Genomic DNA, 18859 nt, shown 5'->3' with positions numbered 1-18859 from the left:
CAGCCTGGCTGCCTTGTAGCATTCTAGCATGTGAAGGCCTGCCGTGCACATCCCACCCACAGCCCGGGCACACACGTACTAGCCTCCTCGCCCACACTCTCACACCTCATTCACTTGTCCCTGCCCGTGTGTGTAAAGACTGGTTTCTAGCAGCGTATCTCAGAGTGGTCCTGGACCAGCAGCACCGCCTAGGAACTTGGGACCCGACATCCGTGTTCTCACAAGCCTCCCAGCTGAGCTTTATATGCGCTGGCATTGGGACACAGTGATGTGGCATGCTTTAGAGGAGAAAAGTAACACTTCGGTTAATTTAGTCAGCTTTCCTGATATGCAGACTCTATTAGTACGTGTTTAATAATATTTGTCATAATATGTTCAATAATATCTACTATGTGAGTCATGACAAGAAAATTTTTCTTTAAAGTGCCTTGTTCTCTCTTTGGAAGTACGTTAATCTCTTGGTTTCAGAAAGCACGCACACATACACACACACTCAAAAAGCAGTTTGCAGTACAAAAAGTCATTAATTCATAAATGAAGTATTGTAAAATTCTAAATGTTTCTTAAAATTAAATACGTTTATAATGTGTGTGTGTGTGTGTGTGTGTGTGTTTAAATCTTAGCAGATGGTACAGCATTTGCTGAAGTTAAGCATTCATAGTAAACCCTAACTAGGATGAGGAGGGCCTCTCCTAAACGTGGCGAAGGGCGTCCATAAAATCAGTAGGTGTTATATACGTCACGGTGAAACGTTACAAGCCATTCCTCGAGATTAAAGAAGTGATGACAGCGATGCCCCTTATCACAACTTCTATTTCTAAAGAAATAAAAAGAAACAAAGGGATAAGGATTCAGATGAAGAAGTGGCATTGTCATTCTCAGATGATGTGAATACGTTTGTACAAAGTCCAAAAGAATCTGTAGCTAAATTACTTGAATTATTTTTTTAAATCGATTGATTGATTGATTTGGCTGCATTGGGTCTTAGTTGCGGCCTGCGGGATCTTTGTTGTGGCGAGTGGGCTCTTCATTGTGGAGCGCGGGCTTCTCTCTAGTTGTGGTATGTGCGGGCTCAGTAGTTGTGGCATGGGGGCTTAGTTGCCCTGCGGCATGTAGGATCTTAGTTCCCCAGCCAGGGACTGAACCCGCATCTCCTGCATTGGAAGGTGGATTCTTAACCACCGGACGCCCAAGGAAGTCCCCAATTTTTTTTTTAATATTTATTTATTGACTTATTTATTTTTTTATTTGGCTGTGTCGGGGCTTAGTTGTGGCACTCAGGATCTTCGTTGTGGCATGCAGGATCTATCGTTGCAGTGCGCAGGCTCTCTAGTTTTGGCGCACAGGCTCAGTAGCTGTCGCACGCGGTCTCTCTAGTTGCGGTGCATAGGCTCTAGAGCGCGTGGGCTTAGTTGCCCCGCGGCATGTGGGATCTAGCTCCCCAACCAGGGATCAAACCCGCATCCCCTGCATTGGAAGGAGGATTCTTAACCCCTGGACCACCAGGGAGGTCCCTAAATTACTTGAATTATTAACACAGTTTGCTCTGAAGCTGGATTCTGGGGAGCAGGGGATGGAACAGGGGCATTTCTTGGATGTAGGCAAAGCTTTGGAGGAATATTTTCCCAAGGTAGACCTGCAGGATTCACACACCTTAAAATCATGCATGACCTTATAAACAAAGATTATCAAGCACCCAAGACCAACAATAAAAATCTAGAAATGAAAAATAGAATTATTAAAGTCAAGACCTCAGTAGATAGATACCTGATAAACAGATTAGACACTGCTGAAGAGGGAATTAATGAACTGGAAGATATAACTGGAAAGTGTACCCAGAATGCACCAAGATTATAAGGAAAATAGAAAATGTGAAAGAGGGCTTAAGAGACATGGAGGAGTGGCTAAGTCTGACATACACCTAACGGAAGCCCCTCTGAGAGAGAATGGAGACCACAGAAAAGCAGGATTTAAAGAGATAAGATGCCTGAGGATTTTGCAGAACTAATGGGAAATTTGAATCTACAAATTCAAAAGCACAACATATACCAGTAGGATAAACAAAAATCCGTTTCTAGACATAGCATATGAAACCAGAGACCATGGAGTGATCTTTACAGTGTTGAAAGAAGATTGTCAGTCTATAATTATGTATCCCACAAAACTGTTCTTTCCCATAATAAAGAAAAAGTGTAGGAGCTTGCTACAAAGAGACCTGTTTTAAAAGGAAACATCTACAAGTATACTTTAAGAAAAAGGAAATCGGGAATTCCCTGGTGGTCCAGTGGTTAGGATTCCATGCTTCCACTGCAGGAGACATGGGCTCAATCCCTGGTCAGGGGATTAAGATCTTGCAAGCTGCGCAGCGTGACCCAAAAAAAATAAAAAGAAGAAAGAAAAGAAAAAGGAAATTGATCTCAGAAGATCACTGTAACATACACAGGAAGGAATGAGAAACAGCCTGATAAATCTAGGTAAATATCTAACTGACATTATGTTTGAAAGAACCCCAGTACTGAACAGCAGTAGTATGTCAGTTAGGTGTGAAATCGTCAGAACTGAGCATCCTGAAGTCCTTCTGTTGTTCAGGTAGTTAACATTCAGACTTTAAGCTAAACGGGCAGGACACAGTTTCAAGAGCAAGCATTGAAAGAATAGAAATAGGGTGTATAAATTGCTAATCAGTAGAAGGGAAAAAAATCAAAACAAAAAGAGAAAAAAAATAAATGTAGAGAAAGTACAACAAACAAATTTTAAAAAGATGATAGACACAAGTCCAGTCGTGTCAGTAACCATGATAGGCAGTAAGCAGACAAAATTAAAAGTAGTTTGTCAGGTTGTGTTAAATTTTTTAAATAAATAAATAAATACACACACACACACACACACACACACACACACACACATATGTATATATACTGTTTACAAGAACATACCTAAACTATAATGAAAAGAAAGGTGGAAATAAAGAGAAAGGAAAAAGGAAACTGTTACAGTTGTTCTTCTCAGACAAAGTATATTTTAACACAAGGGATAGATGAAGTTTGCTACATAATGATAAAATGTTCAGTTTGTCAGGAAGAAATAGGAATTTTAAACACAAGTACTTAATGAAATAGCCTCAAGATACAAAAAGCAATTTGGGCTTCACAGAGAATCAAACAAATCCACCATCCTGGTGCGAGGTCTCAGACCATCTCTCCGCGTCCTGATTGGCGTGAGCAGCCCAGGCCCCCCTGTGAACTTGACCGGCAAGCTTAGTCTAATGGATGTAGGTGAAACCCTGCATCCAAGACACAGAGAGCTGAGTTCTTACACACACGGGGCCATCCACAGAAACGGGATATGTGCTGGGCCACAGAAAGCAAGGCTCAAACATGTCAAAGAAGGATGTATAATTTGTGTTCTCTGACCACAGCAGCATGTTGAAGTTGCATATTTACAATAGATAGATTTTATGTCCCTAAATATTTGGAAATCTGGAAGTATGTAAGTTTAAATAACTCATGGGTCAAGTAAGAAACCACAGTGGACATTTAAAAATATATAGAACTAAAAGATAAGGAAAATATTGCATGTGAAAACCTGTGGAATGCAGAAAAGGTTTTGCTCATGGGTGTGGAGAAAAGGGACCCCTCCTACACTGTTGGTGGGAATGTAAATTGGTACAGCAACTATGGAGAGCAGTATGGAGGTTCCTCAAAAAACTAAAAATAGAGCAACCATATGACCCAGCAATCCCACTACTGGGCATATAGCCAGAAAAAACTATAATTCAAAAAGATACATGCACCCGTATGTTCGTAATGGCACTGTTTACAATAGCCAAAACATGGAAACAACCTAAATGTCCGTCGACAGATGAATGGATGAAGAAGATGTGGTACATATACACGATGGAATATTACTCAGCCATAAAAGAGAACGAAATAATGCCATTTGTAGCAACATGGATGCAACTGGAGATTATCATACTAAGTCAAGTAAGTCAGAGAAAGACAAATATCATATGATATCACTTATATGTGGAATCTAAAATATGACACAAATGAACTTATCTATGAAACAGAAACAGACATAGAGAACAGTCTTGTAGTTGCCAAGGGGGAGGAGTTGGGGGAGGGATGGAGTGGGAGTTTGGGGTTAGCAGATGTAAGCTATTATATAGAGAATGGATAAACAACTAAGGTCCTACTGTAGAGCACAGGGAACTAACTAGATTCAATACCCTATGATAAACCACAGTGGAAAGGGATATACATACATATATATATATATATATATATATACACACACACACACACATATATACACACACAGATACACACACACACACACAGACACACACACACACACATACATATGTATATAAAACTGAGTTACTTTGCTGTACAGCAGAAATTAACACATTATAAATCAACTGCACTTCAAGAAAATTTTAAAAAAAAGAAAAGGTTTGCCCTTGGGAGCACTTCCACTGAAGCCTTAAATGCTGGAGTTAAGTATTAAAAACCTGAAAATTAACGAGTTTAGGATTTAATTTGAGAAATTAGGAAAACAGCAATAGAATAAACTCAAAGAAAGTGAAACAAAGGAGATAATACATAAGAGCAATAATGAAATAGGAAACAAAGAGAAGATCATCAAAGCCAAAATTTGATTCTTTGAAAACATTAAATAAATAAACCTTTGAGAGACTAGTCAAGAAAAGTAGAAAAAAGACACCCAAAATACCATAATTAGGTGGAAGGAGAAACAGAATGTTGATAATTATCAAAGTTGGATGGTGGCTCTGTTCATTTTACCATTCTCTGCTTTTGGGTGTGTTTGAAATTCTCTGTAATATAAAAGGTTTCTTTGATTTTGTGAGTACGTAAGTGAAAAGGAGGACGTAACTCCAGAGACTGGAAGCACCTTCACAACAATTAACTTTAAAACTTAAATAAGACACAAAATTAACCCAATAGAAAAATAGCGTGAATGGTCCAGTAACTATTAGATTAAAGCAGCAGTTCTGAGTCTTCCCAGTGAGAAAACTACACTCTGACAGTTTCACAGAGAATTGTCCAAGACTTTCAAAGAAAGATTATTCGGTCTTGTAGATTCTACCGGAGAACTGAAATGAGACAGCACAGGAGCGTGCTCCCCTCTTTGTTTTATGAGAGAAGTAAAATGTGGATACCAAAATCTGCCAAAAACAGCACCAGAAGAAAATGGGAAATTAGACATTGGTTTCTCTCATGAGTATTAGGTGCAAAAATCGTCACGAAAATATTCACATGCTAAATCCAACAGTGTACGGTATTTTCAAAGAGCAGCATATTACCAAACCGGCTTGCCCCAGGACTGAATGCGAGGAGTTTCTGACGTTAGGAAATCTGCAGTGTTATCTGGTACATTAACATAGTAAAGAAGAGTCATGTGATCATCTCAGTGAGTTCAGAAGAAAACCTTTGCTAAAATCTTAGCACCCATTTATAACTACTTTTTTAAATAGTAAGCAATAGAAGAAAATATCTTTAACCTTAAAAAAGGAATTTACCAAAAGAGGGAGAGAAAGAAGAGAAAAGAAAGCTACATGAAACGTTTTCCAAAACGGGAAAGATGTGGAAGCATGTGCAAAAACAAAGCCGCCCTGCCGCCCTCTTATGTCCTCTTCTGGTCAACCCTAAATCGTGGTTCCTGGCGAGCACGGTAAGACAGACAAGACATTAAAGGCATGAGGCACGGACAGGAGGAAGTAGAATTTCATTTTACAGATGATCTCATTGTCTACATAGGAAACGACGGAAGAAAACAGGACGGTTTAGCAAGAGCCTGGCTGTAGGATAAGTGTACGGAAGTTATTTTCCTCTACGCCACCAATAATTCAGAAATGTAGTTTACGTGAAGACAGCGTTTATCACAGCAGCAAGATCTGTGCAGCGTCCATGAATAAAGCTAGTAGGAGTTGCACAAGACTCGTGCACAGAAGGCGATGAGACTTCACAGGAGAGCATTGAGGGACCCGGGTCACACAGGTTCTTCGTGTTCATGCGTAGAAGATTAGTGCCTTCGAGCTCAGTGAACTTTAACAAGGTGAGCACATCCAGGTAACCACCACCTGGCCAAGGTGTGCGTTACCAGCACCCAGAAGCCTGCTTCACACGTCCCCAGTCATCACCAGCGCCCCCAAAGTAAAGGTGATCTTTCACCATACATTAGTTTTGCGTATTTTTGAACTTCATATAAATGGAACTACATAGCAAAAAAAAAAGTACCTTTAAGCTCTCCAGCTTCCGCAAGTTTATCTGTGGATTTAAAACCCAAGAAGGGTTTTGTGGAACTTAACACAGTGTTTCTAAAACTGGTTGGGTTGGACACATTGTGGTACAGTCAAAGGAGAAGTGTTACAGCAACAGAAAGGAACAAACCAGAGCAGTCCGCAGCACAGATGCATCTTACAGACTGGACGTTAGACAAGAGCCGGTGCTCAAGAATGGACGCGATATCCAGTTTACATAAACTAAAAATTGGGCAGAACTAAAGTACATTGTTTAATATGCCTGCTGTTCAGTCCAGCAGCTCTACTGCTGGGGGCTGCCCAAAAGCCCAAGAGAAGGCAGAGTGGATGCCTGCACGACGACTTGTTCCTGAATGTTCCTGGAAGTCTTATTTGTAGCCCAAAACTGGGATCAACCCAGAGGTCCACACAGATGAGCAGATAAACAAAACGGTGCTCTGTCCCTCCAGTGGATGCCACTCAGCAGTAAAAGGCTGCCGCCGCAGCACACGGCCAGTCCTCAGAGGCGCCTGCTTAGTGCAAGAAGCCAGACAGAATGCGTGCGGAGGCTCCACTGACGCGAAATCCCAGAACACACACGCTCATCTGTGGTCACAGGCCAAGAGGTCCCTGTTTGCCTGCCTGGGGCTAGAGCGGCAAGGAGACTTGGGGGTTTCGCAGAAACGTTCTGTGTCCTGGTTGAGGTGATGGTTTCCCAGACGTATATGTTTGTCAGCACTGTGGGCTCTACACTAACTGCAATTTGCTGTACATAAATTATACCTAAATAAAGTATGTTTTTAGAAGTGAACTGTGTTCAGGGATGCGTACGTAGGCATTAAAACTTGAAAGAAAGACACGGAAGTGATCAACGTAAAAAGCCAGAATGGTGATTACTTCGGAGGAGAGGAAACACCAGGCAGGGGGTCCCCAGCTTGACTCTGGTGATCCACACTATTTGCTTTATAATGATTCTTCATGTCATACATTTGTTTTATTCACCCTGCTATAATGTGTTACATTGACCCACAAAGGAAAAAAATTGTCAAGGATCGCTAGTATCCTCCTAGAAGAATAGGGAGAATAAGGAAGGCTCCTTTTCCTACCCATTGTAAGGACTTGGAAAGTCCTGGTTATTAAAATGTGGTGACATTGGTGCCCAGAAACAGGCCTGTACGAACACTGAGCTTTGGTGTGTGACAGAAGATGGGTCGGCTGATCACTGTGGGAAGAAGGTGTGCATAAATGGAGCTGTGCAGGTGTGTTGTCCCTGCATCACACCACACTCAGGGTCGACTTCAGATGGGTTAAGATTTTAAGTGTCATATGCAAACCTTTTAATTTTGAGCATAGGGAAAGATTTCTTAGAAACACCAACCATAAAACAAAAGATTGATAAATTGAGCTACATTAAAATCAACAGTTTGCTTTAAAGAAAGTGAGAAAACAATATTTGCAGCACATCACAGAGGATTAGTGTCACGATGTGTAAACATTACAGACCATTAAGGAAAGACAGACCTGTGGACAAGTGGGCAAATGAAACGGTGTCGCAGAAAACCTGTGACCAGTTAACTGTGGCGGCCTCAGCCCGACTGGCACTGGGGAGCAGCTGGGCCCGACTCCCTCCGCGGGCGAGGAGCAGCAGGGCAGGTCAGACCACCTTGGAGAAGAGCTCGTGTGAAGTTGCAGCGGCCAAGTTGTGCGTCCCACATACTCCAGCAAACAGTCCCACCGTGCCTGTGGCCTTGCGGCGGAATCGCATGAACGTACTGTTGAATGAAAGGAGCGACATGAAAACATACAGTACGGTTCTGTTCCTGTGTGTTTAGAAATCAACATGAGAGACTTACCTGGAGGTCCAGTGATAAAGAATCCGCCTTCCAATGCAGGGGACGCGGGTTCGATCCCTGGTCGGGGAACTGAGATCCCACATGCCGCGGGGCAGCTAAGCCCACGTGCCACAACTACTGAGCTCGCACGCCTCAACTAGAGAGCCCGTGTGGTGCAGCTACAGAGCCCACGTGCCCTGGAACCCGTGCGCCACAACAAAAGATCCCACGTGCCTCAACGAAGATCCTGCGTGCCGCAACAAAGACCTGACACAGCCTTAAGTAACTAATTAATTAAATGTTAAAAAAAGAAAGAAAGGAATCAGCACGAGCCACCGTCGAGTCGTGAAACTACAAAGAACCATGAGGGTTGCTGGTTGCAAAGGCTGGGGTGGTGGCTCCCTGCTTGGGAGGGCACAGCATGGCGCCCCAGGGTTGGCAGTGTTGGTTTTCCTGACCCGGGGGGCGGGTACCCAGGCTTTTTTTGCCTTATAGTTACCTGTACTCGCGTGCTCTGTACACGTGTATGTAAGTGTGCGTGACCCAGTCCACGGTTGGCAGTACGGAGGCCTGACGGGAGGTGGTGTCCAGAGTGGAGCCAGGGTGTGGGGAGGACGCAGACCAGGCGGCCTGGGCCCCGTGGAGACCCTGCTTTGGTTCGGGCTGCAGGTCCTCTCTGAGCGGCTTGGAGAGGGACGTGGTTGGTGCTTCCGAGCGTTCTGGCTGCAGCGTGAAGGGTGGGGACACACACGTGCTGATGCAGAGACAGTGGAGGAGGAGGTGGAAGCTTCCAGAAGGTTTAAAAGGTGACACCACTAGGACTTGGGGTTGACCAGCCGTGTCCAGGGAAAGAGAGTTTGGATCCTGGGAGACGGTGCAGCCCTTCGCCGAGGGGCAGGGTGGCCGGGGGCTTCATCTACCTGGACACAGTCCTCCAGGCACACAGCACCCATGACTGGCTCAGCGATTTAACCACAGCTGAAGCAAAAACACTTCATTTCACCTGCTGCACGAGTGACAACAACACCATTTTCTAGTTTAATCCAAATTCCTGCTACCCACGTTAGTGCTGGAAGGGTGAGAATTTCAGAAATTAGGCAAAAGTAGAGGCTTTTGAAAGAAAATGTTCTTTGCTTCATCTAGTACGGAACTCGGCCATCATTGCCTGGGAAGCAGGGGGCAGCACGACGGCGAGGCCGCGCTGGCCTTGGAGGCCTGTGGGCATTCGACCTGCCCCTGAGGGCGGGGCGGGGCCGGGGGGGGGGCCGGCCAGTGTTGTAACTGTGTCTCATACAAATGCTTGTTTCACATCACACTCACTGTGACCTCGTGGATAAATGAGGGCAGGCTGGTGGCCGTGGGCAGAGCTTGGCTGGGACGGGCAGCTTCCTAAAGAACGAGAGAAAAGGACATAAAGCCCCAGAGATGTCCAGGGTGCTGGCCAGTGTCCTGAAGGTGGGACCCTGTTCCTCCGGCAGCAAGGCGTGGGGAGACGGTGGACGCCAGCGGGGTCCCGCACGCTGAGCCTTGTTGGGTGCTGGGCTTCTCCGGCTGCATCCCGGGTGTGGGACTCTTCCTCCCGTGACCGCTGGGCTTCTTTTCTTCACAGGTTCTGTTTGGATTCCGCTAGGCAGACCCGACAGAGACTGTCCATCAACTGGTCCAATTTCAGCTTGAAAAAAGCCACCTTTGCTGCCCACTGAACGAGGACCGCCTGGAGAGGGACACGCGGGCGGTGGGCCGGGCCCGGAGCTGCCGTGCCTGCCCCGGGCTGTGCGGGTGGGCCGCCGCACCCGAGCCCCCTCCCGACCGAGAACTTGCTGCTCGACCCGCATTGTTAGCTCGTGTGCGTGTAGTCTGTGAGTGAGCCGCCTTGACCGTAGCTCTGCCGTCGGATCGGAACAGTAGCTCTGCCACCTTCTCCACCGCCGCGGCCTCGGAGGCCTGGGCTGCGGCCGGACGGGTTCGCATCCCCACGTGGCCCGTTGCCTCTGTGTCTCGCCCTGTCCCGCCACCTGTCCTGCCGGGGTGTCGCTGCGCTCAGCTCTCTGTGCCCTGCGTCCCACCCGAGGCGGCCGGGCAGGGCAGGGCTCTCCGTTCTCCTCCACAATCTACTGTTTAAGAGTGTACACGTCGCGCTGTCCGTGTCTGATCCCCCTGACTTGTAGCCAGCTTGTGTAAGATCCCTTGCAGAATGAGAAAGTTCAAACACAAAGCACCCACCCAGTACTCACACCATCAAGTCTGTTAGAGTGTTCGGCTGTATTAACACGGAGGCCTGCCTGGCTACTTTTTTAACATATTGTTAAGTAATATTAAAATCATGTCTTTCTTTTTGAAAGATGGAATACATTAGTACAGCAGGAGGCCTCGTCTGGTTGCTTTGTGATGGGCTGCGGCGGGGAGGGGGCGGGCAAGCTGATGGCTGTGCCCCCGAGGGGACCCCGGGCCCTGGCCCTGGAGCACCTCTAGGGTCGCCGGCGGCGGCAGCTCTCGATTCCTGGTGCCCTCACCCTCCTCCATCTAGCAGGTCACCCGGGCCTTCGCGTGCCCAGGACACAGCCCAGCCAGGGACTCAGCGCTGTCGGTGGGCCACAGTGGTAAGTGCCAAGAGGACAGCAGGGGTGTGGAGCAGGGGCTGGGGGGCCCAGCAGAGGGGAGTGGGGAGTGGGCTGGGCTTCCATATGGCCTTGGAGGCGGGTGCCCCCACCCAGTCTCGGGGGCGCAGGGAGGGTGACCTCTGAGACAGCAATGAAGAACTACAAGTATTTAATCGGGTATAAGCTGGCAACAACGTGCTAACAGCATTTAGAGTGAACAAAAGGAATCCCAGCATGGTCCCTTTCTTCTGAGCTCTGTCATCAGTGTGCAGAAAGCTGGCGTGGAGCTGCCGCCTGGTTGCAGCCTGGCTTCCACTCACCCCCTAGAACAGTCCATAGCTCCCGCTGCTCCCGGCCTCTTGGTGAAGCTGCTTCTGTGCACATACAAGGATATGGCTCGTCCCTGAGTGAAGGGGGAGCGGCGAGGGCCCCGCTTCTGTGTGGAGACCGTGCCCGGCCTGGCTCTTAGCCTGAGAGAGGGTGAGTGGGACTGGCCTGCGGAATTACTCTGACGGCTGGACCCACAGGGCTTCCTGACAGACGGGATGCAGGTAGGAGGATGAGAGGGGGCAAGGAGGACCCCAAGGCTGTGGTCTGAGCTCTGGGAAGGAGGGGCTGCGGTCCCTGGAGGGGCCCCGTCTGCAGTGCCCATCAGGCACCTGGTGAAATGTTCATGAACCTGTGTGGACGGGACCAGGGTTCGAGCCCCAGAACCAGGCTTCAAGAGCAGGTGAGGATGAGGGCAGCCTGGAGGCCGTGGGGCAGGGAGAGACTGGCCACGTGGCTCTGATGCTGAGGTGACCTTGGCCGGCGCCCAGTGGAAGCTGGTTTACAGGAGAGTGGGGGAGGGGCAGGAGGCAGAGGGGCTTTGGGGTCAAGAGGCCGGTTCGTTTTTCTGGGTGATGGGGTGATCCAGCAAAGGAAGAAACTGAGGCCGGGCTGTGACCACGCCAGAGGGTGTTCTCGGGAGGGGCAGAGACCCCCCCACGTTCCCCCGGGACCCCAAGCCCAGGGCTGGGCTCATCCCCGCCTTGCTGAGGCCGGGCACTTGGTGAGAGCACAGGCAGGGCCAGGGAGCAAACCCTGGGACGAGTCCAGGCTGGACCCCTTAGGGGGAGCTGCCCGCTCGGGCCCCGAGACCCGCCTGTGCCCACCCCTGTTCTCCCGGGGAACAGTCTTGAGGCCGTCGGGGGCAGAGCCACCCGTAGGTAAGCCTCCGCTTCGTCTGCCCTGTGGGCCGCGTTGGCTGCTGAGAGCTACAGGTTCCCTGCTGTGAGGTGAGCCGTGGTGAGGGGAGCCCTGTGTGCCCCAGCACTGAGCACCACCCGCCCCACCACACGGCTCCTGAGGGGCCCCTGCCGCCTCCACACCCCGCTCCGCCCAGCACGTGGGCGTGCCGTCTACACCTGGTTCCGAGTCTGCACGCTTGGCCCCTAGGACCACCCGGCCTCTCTCCTTGCCGGGACGCACTTCCCGAGTTCCCTGGAAATTCCACCCAACCTGCAAGACCAACCCTGATGTTCCTTTGGATCACTCCTCAAGGGGGCATCTCGGGAACAGAAGAGAGGATGGATTCAGGCCCCGGGAGGCTCAGGCCCTGGTCAAGGGTTCTGGCGACTTGTTACTGTGGTCTAGGTGTGAGCCAGGCCCTCGCCCCAGTCCGTACATTGACAGATGGGGACACCAAAGCCCCAGGCAAGCCCCTCAGGTTCCCGATGAGGTCACTCCCCGACCTGGGGTCAGCCTCTGGGGGAGCCTCTTCAGATCACGTTGATAAGTAATCTTATGATGAAGTAACAGTAGCTAAAAAAACAGCAAAATGTTCTTTTATTGAAGTTTGCCCACATACTCATGCCATTAAAAAATCAAAATGTTACGGTACCAGAAAGGATTGATACTTCTCCATTTCATTACTATATTTTTTAAAAGGAGAAGAAAAAACTTAACCCACAGTTCATACTGTTTTAAACAAAAATAAAACCTCCAAGTCATCACAGAGAATGACAGAATGCAAGTGACGTTCTGCTGCTTCACCTTGACAGTCACAGGTTTTGGATCCACTACTAAGTGTTAAGAGTAAACAGCACTGCGGGGTGGAGACACGCAGCACGGAAGGAGATTTCAGACACCTCTGGACTGTGAAGAACTTAATTGTCAGGACCACTCACGTAGCTGAGTGTGGAGCCAGCTGGGTCCTGGGAGCCCCGGCTTGTCTTCGGTGGAGAATGCGGTGTCGTCTGGAGAGTGAGAACCATGTGCCTGGACTGTTAAACTCAGCAGCAGCAGCGTCTGTGGAGGAAGAGTGGCTACAGAAACCGTCCTCCTGCTGTTAACTGTGAAGCCAAGGAAGTTTTTTTAACGGTGTTCTTGGATGTTGGAGCAGAGGCAGCACGTGGCAGTGTTTCCTGAGTGAAGGGCAGGGAACAAGGTGAGCCTCTGAGGGCCCCAGCTTCTGGCCTGGAGGCAGCCTGCAGGCCCCAGCACTGGGAGGAGCCCAGCAGGGTTGCTGAGCAGAGGAAGCAGAGACCAGCATGTGGGGTGGCTGGAGTGTGTGGGGCAGAGATGCAGGCAGGAGGGGCTGCACTTAGAGCGCTCCACGGGTCTGCAGAGAACCCCCTCGAATCTACTCATCTGTGCACGTGTGGCATAAAGTTCCATAAATCCAGGGGGAAAGTTTCCACCAACCAGGGTGGCGAGACCTGGTTGTACACGGGTATTGGCGTGGAGCCCTCAGAAGGGTCTCAGCTCGGCAGTGGGCTTCTCTTACCCTAGTATGGAATCTAAAGCTAAAAGCAAGCCTAAGAAGGATCAAACTGGTCCTAAGTAACTTAACTGCCTGCTGGAACAGAGTCCAACATTCTTTTAGAAGAAATACGAAACCATCCCACACTAAAGTAAAATTCAAAATGCTGGAATCCAGGCAAAAAATTAGCAGGCCATCCCAAGAAGAAGGAAAATATAAACCATAAATCGGAAGAAATATCGAACAAGCAATAGAAACAGAACCAAAGATGGTGAATTTGCAGGCAAGGACTTTAAAATGACCATTACAAATCTTACGACTGCGCTGAAGGATATAAAGGAAAACATGAACAAGAAGGAGAACTGGAAGATGTAAAAAAGATCCAAATCCAAAGGACAAAAGATAACAATATCTGAAATGAAAAACACTACAACAGCAGATGAGAAACGCTGGAAGAAAATACCTGTGACCTTGATGGCATATAAACAGAAACGACCAGAAATGAAGTACTGAGAGAAAAGAGACTGGGGGAAAAAATGACCTGTGGGAGGGAATCCCCTGGCAGTCCAGTGGTTAGGACTCCAAGTTTCCACTGCAGGGGCACGGGTTCGATCCCTGGTCGGGGAACTAAGATCTCGCGTGCCGTGCGGCGCAGCCAAAAAATAAAGGCCTGTGGGACCATATCAGGCATTCTAACACACGTGTAACTGGAGTCCAAGAAATGGGGGGTACTCATTTTAAAATCAGTTTGTCATAGAGGCCTATTGGGATTGTGACTGAGATTGTACTGAGTCTATAGATCAACTTGGGAAGAACTGGCATCTTAAGGACTACTGAGTTCCCAGTCTATGAACATGGTATCTTTTATTTGTGTGCTCTTGAATTTCTCTAAGCAATATTTTACAGCTTTTATTGTAAAGGTTTTGCACACTTCTGATAATTTTCTCCTAAGCATTTTATGTTCTTGACATTACCTAAGTAGAGTTATGCATTAGTTTCCTGGGGCTCCCATAAAAAAGCACCCCAAACTAGGTGGCTCAGGAATTTATTCTCTCAGTTCTGGAGGATATAATCCAAGATCCAGGTGTCAGTAGAACTGGTTCCTTCTAGAGGTTGTGAGGAAACATTTCTTCGTGCCTCACTACTGGCTTCTGGTGGTCGCTGGCAGTCCTTGGTTTATACAGGCATCACTGCAATCTCTGCCTCTGTTTTCATACGGTATGTTCTCACCTGTGTCTGTCTCTTGTCCTTTTCTTGTAAGAACACCAGTCATTGGATTTGGGGCCCACTCTAATCCAGCAGGACATCACCTGAGATTATACCTGCAAAGACCCTATTTCCAGATGAGGTCACATTCACACATTCTGGGGATTAGGACTTCAGCATCGTTTTGGTAAACATATCTTTTGGGGGAGACACAATTCAACCCACAACAGGTTTATAAGTTTGCTTTTCCAATTGTTGCAGATATACAGGAATACAGTAGATGTTTCATACATTGTCTTTGTATCTTGAGATGGTCAACTTGACTAATTCTAAACTTTTTTCTTAAGATCCCCTAGGGATTTTCTATATCCACAGTCTGTCATCTGTGAATAGCGATAGTTTGATCTTTTTCTCTTCCAATTTTTCTGTCCTTTTTTCCCTTTTATTGCCTGATTGCACTGGGTATCTCCTGTACAATGTGTAATTGCAGCAATAAGAGTGAACACCTTGGGGCGTCCCTGGCAGCACAGTGGTTAAGAATCCGCCTGCCAATGCAGGGCACACGGGTTCGAGCCCTGGTCCGGGAAGATCCCACGTGCCGCGGAGCAATGAAGCCCGTGTGCCACAACTACTGAGCCTGTGCTCTAGAGCCCGCGAGCCACAGCTACTGAAGCCCACATGCCTAGAGCCTGAGCTCCGCAGCGAAGAGTAGCCCCCGCTCACCACAACTGGACAAAGCCCGCACGCAGCAACGAAGACTCGACGCAGCCAAAAAGTAAATAAATAAAAATTTTAAAAAGTGAACACCTTGCCTTGATGGGATTCAGCAGGGGCAGCACTCAGTATTTCATCGTCACATAGAAAGCTGGCCATAGGTCTTTTGGACACATACCTTGATCAGATCGAGGAAATCCCTTCTATTCCTAGTTTGCTCAGTGTTCTCATGAGTGGGTATTAAATCGTGTCATAAGCTTTTTCTGCTTCTGTTGAGATGATCCTATGGTTTCTCCTCTGGCAAATTAGTTTTGTGGGTTTTGTTTGTTTTTGTTTTATGTCAACCAATCCTGTATTCCTGTAATAAAAATTCCACTTGGTTGTAACGTATTATCCATTTTATATTGCTGGGTTCAATTTGTTAATATTTTGTTTAGGACTTTCGCCTCTATGTTCAGGAGAGAGAGTGGCCTGTCATTTTCCTTCTTGCCTTGTCCTTGGGTTTTGGTGTCATAAAATGAGATGGGGAGACATTCCCACTTTCTGTTTCCTGAGTGTAAGATTGGTATATCTTTCTTAGATGTTTGGAAGAATTCACCAGTGAAGTCATCTGAGACTGTGATTTTCTTTGTGAAAAGATTTTTAATTACAGATTCAATTTAATGGACATAGAGCTATTCGGGTTTTCTATTAATTATGTCAATTTTAGTAAGTGGTGTGTTTCAAGGATTTTATCCATTTCATCTAAGTTGTCAAATTTATCAGTTTTATAAATTGTTCATAGTATATACTCTTTTCAAGATCTGAGAGATCTACAGTGATGCCCACCTTTCATTCCTGATAATTAGCAATTTGTTTTCTATTCTTCATCAGTCATGCTGTGGGTTTATCAGTTTCATTACTATTTAAAAGAACTAACTCTTGGCATTGTTGATTTTTGTCTGCTTTCCATTTCATTGATTCTGCTCTTTTATTATTTCCTTCCATTTTCTTTGGGTTTAATTTGCACTTTTTATTTTTTAAATTTTATTACTTGGCTGCGTCGGGTCTTTGTTGTGGCGCGCAGGCTCCGGAGCACGTGGGCTCAGTAGTTGTGGCGCAGGGACTTAGTTGCCCCACAGCATGTGGCTGGCGTCAGCTCCCTGACCAGGGATCGAACCTGCATCCCCTGCATTAGAAGGTGAATTCTTAACCACTGGACCACCACGGAAGTCCCTAATTTGTGGTTCTTTTCCTAGCTTCTTGTGATGAACACTTGGATCACTGAGGTTTAACCTCTCTTCATTTCCAATATATGCCTTTGCAGCTAATACATTCCCCCAATCACTGCTTTAGCTGCATTCCATAATTTTTAGCAAGTTGTATTTTCATTTTTAACTCAGTTCAGAATACTTTCTAATCTCCATTGCGTTTATTTTTCCCATGGGTCATTTAGAACTGTGTTGGGAATTTAGTAGTTATCCTTCTGTTATTGAGTTGTGGTTTAACTTCACTGTGGTCAGTGATCATGAATTCAATGATTAGGTTCTTTGGAGTATGTTGTGACTTGATTTATGGTCCACAGATTTGTCTCTTTTGGAAGCATTCCATGTACACCTGAAAAGAATTATAGTTAACTTTCCTTGGGTGTAATTTAGGTTCTACATATGAAATTAGGCCAAGTAGATAGGTTTAATCTTCTGTATCCTTACTGACTTTTTTCCCTGCTTCTATCAGTTACTGAGAAAGGTATGCTAAAATCTCCAACGATGATTATGCATTTGTCTAGTTCTTTTGCTTTATATTATTAGCTCTACACAAATTTAGGTATATTGTATATTCCTGATAAATTCACCCTTTTATTATGCACTGTTGCTCTATATTTCTGGTAATATTTTTTGTCTTAGAAGTCCACTGTGTCTGATTATCACTCTCATTTTCTTGGTTAATGTTGGCATAAGTGTATCTTTTCTAATGAGCACACAGGTGAGACTTCCATCCAGTAAGACAGTCACTGCCTTTCAGTCAGAGTGTTTGGTCTGTTTATTTTTATTAACATCTTTATGGAGTATAATTGTTCTACAATGGCGTGTTAGTCTCTGCCATATAACAAAGTGAATCAGCTACACATATATCCCCATATTTCTATCTCCTCCCTCTTGCGTCTCCCACCCTCCCTATCCCACCGTCCATTTATTTTAATGTAATTACTGATACAGTTGGTTAAGTCTACCATCTTCCAGGTGCTCTTTGTCTCGTCTCTCCTTTATCCCTTTGGTTCTCCTAACTTGTCTTGCTTTGGATTAATAAAAACATTTTTCTGTTCTATTAACCTTCTAATTAGATATTTTCATTACTTCTTTAGTGGTTACCCTAGAGATTATGCTTCCTTAGTTCATTAGTCCACCACAAATCAATGCAAAAACCCTACACTTGTATAAGTTCATTAAACACTCCCGTCCCTCACCTAGAAAGTTCTTGTGGTCACGTTTGCATGTTTTAAAACCCTCAAGACATTATTGGGGGTTTTTGTTGTTGTTGTTCTTTTGCTGCGTTGGGTCTTTGTTGCTGCACATGGCCTTTCTCTAGTTGCGGCGAGCGGGGGCCGCTCTTGGTTGCAGTGCGCGGGCTCCTCATTGCAGTGTCTTCTCTTGTTGCAGAGCTCGGGCTCTAGGCGTGCGGGCTTTAGTAGTTGTGGCACGCAGGCTCAGTAATTGTGGCTCGCGGGCTCTAGAGCGCAGGCTCAGTAGTTGTGGCGCACGGGCTTAGTTGCTCCACGGCATGTGGGATCTTCCCGGACCAGGGCTCGAACCCGTGTCCCCTGCATTGGCAGGCAGATTCTTAACCACTGCGCCACCAGGGAAGTCCCAACATTATTGTTTTAAACAGTCAATATTCATGCATATCTACTCATTCCCATGCTCTTTTTTAAAAAAAATATTTATTTATTTATTTGGTTGTGCCAGGTCTTAGTCGCAGGCTCCTTAGTTGTAGCTTGCCAGCTCCTTAGTTGCGGCACGTGGGCTCCTTAGTTGTGGCATGCGAACTCTTAGTTTCAGCATGCATGCGGGATCTAGTTCCCTGACCAGGGATCAAACCCGGGCCCCCTACATTGGAAGCATGGAGTCTTAACCACTATGCCAGCAGGGAAGTCCCCATTCCCATGCTCTTCATTCCTTTCTATGTTTGTTTTTATCCAGAATCATTTCCCTCTAGCCTGAGTAATTTCCATAGTATACTTTTTTCTTGTCGTACAATCTGCTGGATATAAATTTTTGTTAGCTTGTATTTGTGTGAATATATCTTCATTATGCCTTTTTTTCCATATGTCTAGTATTTTTTACTGTGTATTGGACTGTGGTTAATATAGTACAAGGTCCTGGCTCTGAAGAAAGCCGGATTTTGTTCCAACAGGCCAGTGAATTACTGGTTGGCTGCCTGGAAGAGCAGGGCTGTTTTGATTTGGCCCTAAGATGTCAACTTTACTCCTAAAACGTGGCCCTTTGAGGGTTTCAAAGGAAAA

The 18859-nt window shown here is 46.4% G+C and overlaps 1 protein-coding gene across 3 annotated transcripts in view; it reads left to right on the top strand.

Annotated features, from left to right (window-relative positions):
* FAM193A (family with sequence similarity 193 member A) overlaps nucleotides 1-10452 on the top strand; it is a 174113-nt gene extending 163661 nt beyond the window's left edge. For all 3 annotated transcript variants that reach the window (XM_060013078.1, XM_060013079.1, XM_060013077.1), the window contains one exon: nucleotides 9704-10452. In XM_060013078.1, the coding sequence (XP_059869061.1) occupies nucleotides 9704-9797 (94 nt within the window). In that variant the 3' untranslated portion in view covers nucleotides 9798-10452. The remainder of the gene's footprint in view (nucleotides 1-9703) is intronic.
* Nucleotides 10453-18859: the final 8407 nt, after the last annotated feature.

The sequence above is a fragment of the Delphinus delphis genome, chromosome 5 (genome assembly GCF_949987515.2).
Source record: "Delphinus delphis chromosome 5, mDelDel1.2, whole genome shotgun sequence".
NCBI classification, from domain to species: domain Eukaryota; kingdom Metazoa; phylum Chordata; class Mammalia; order Artiodactyla; family Delphinidae; genus Delphinus; species Delphinus delphis.
Note: the sequence above shows the minus strand (reverse complement) of the source record. Positions and strands in the feature narration are given on the sequence as shown.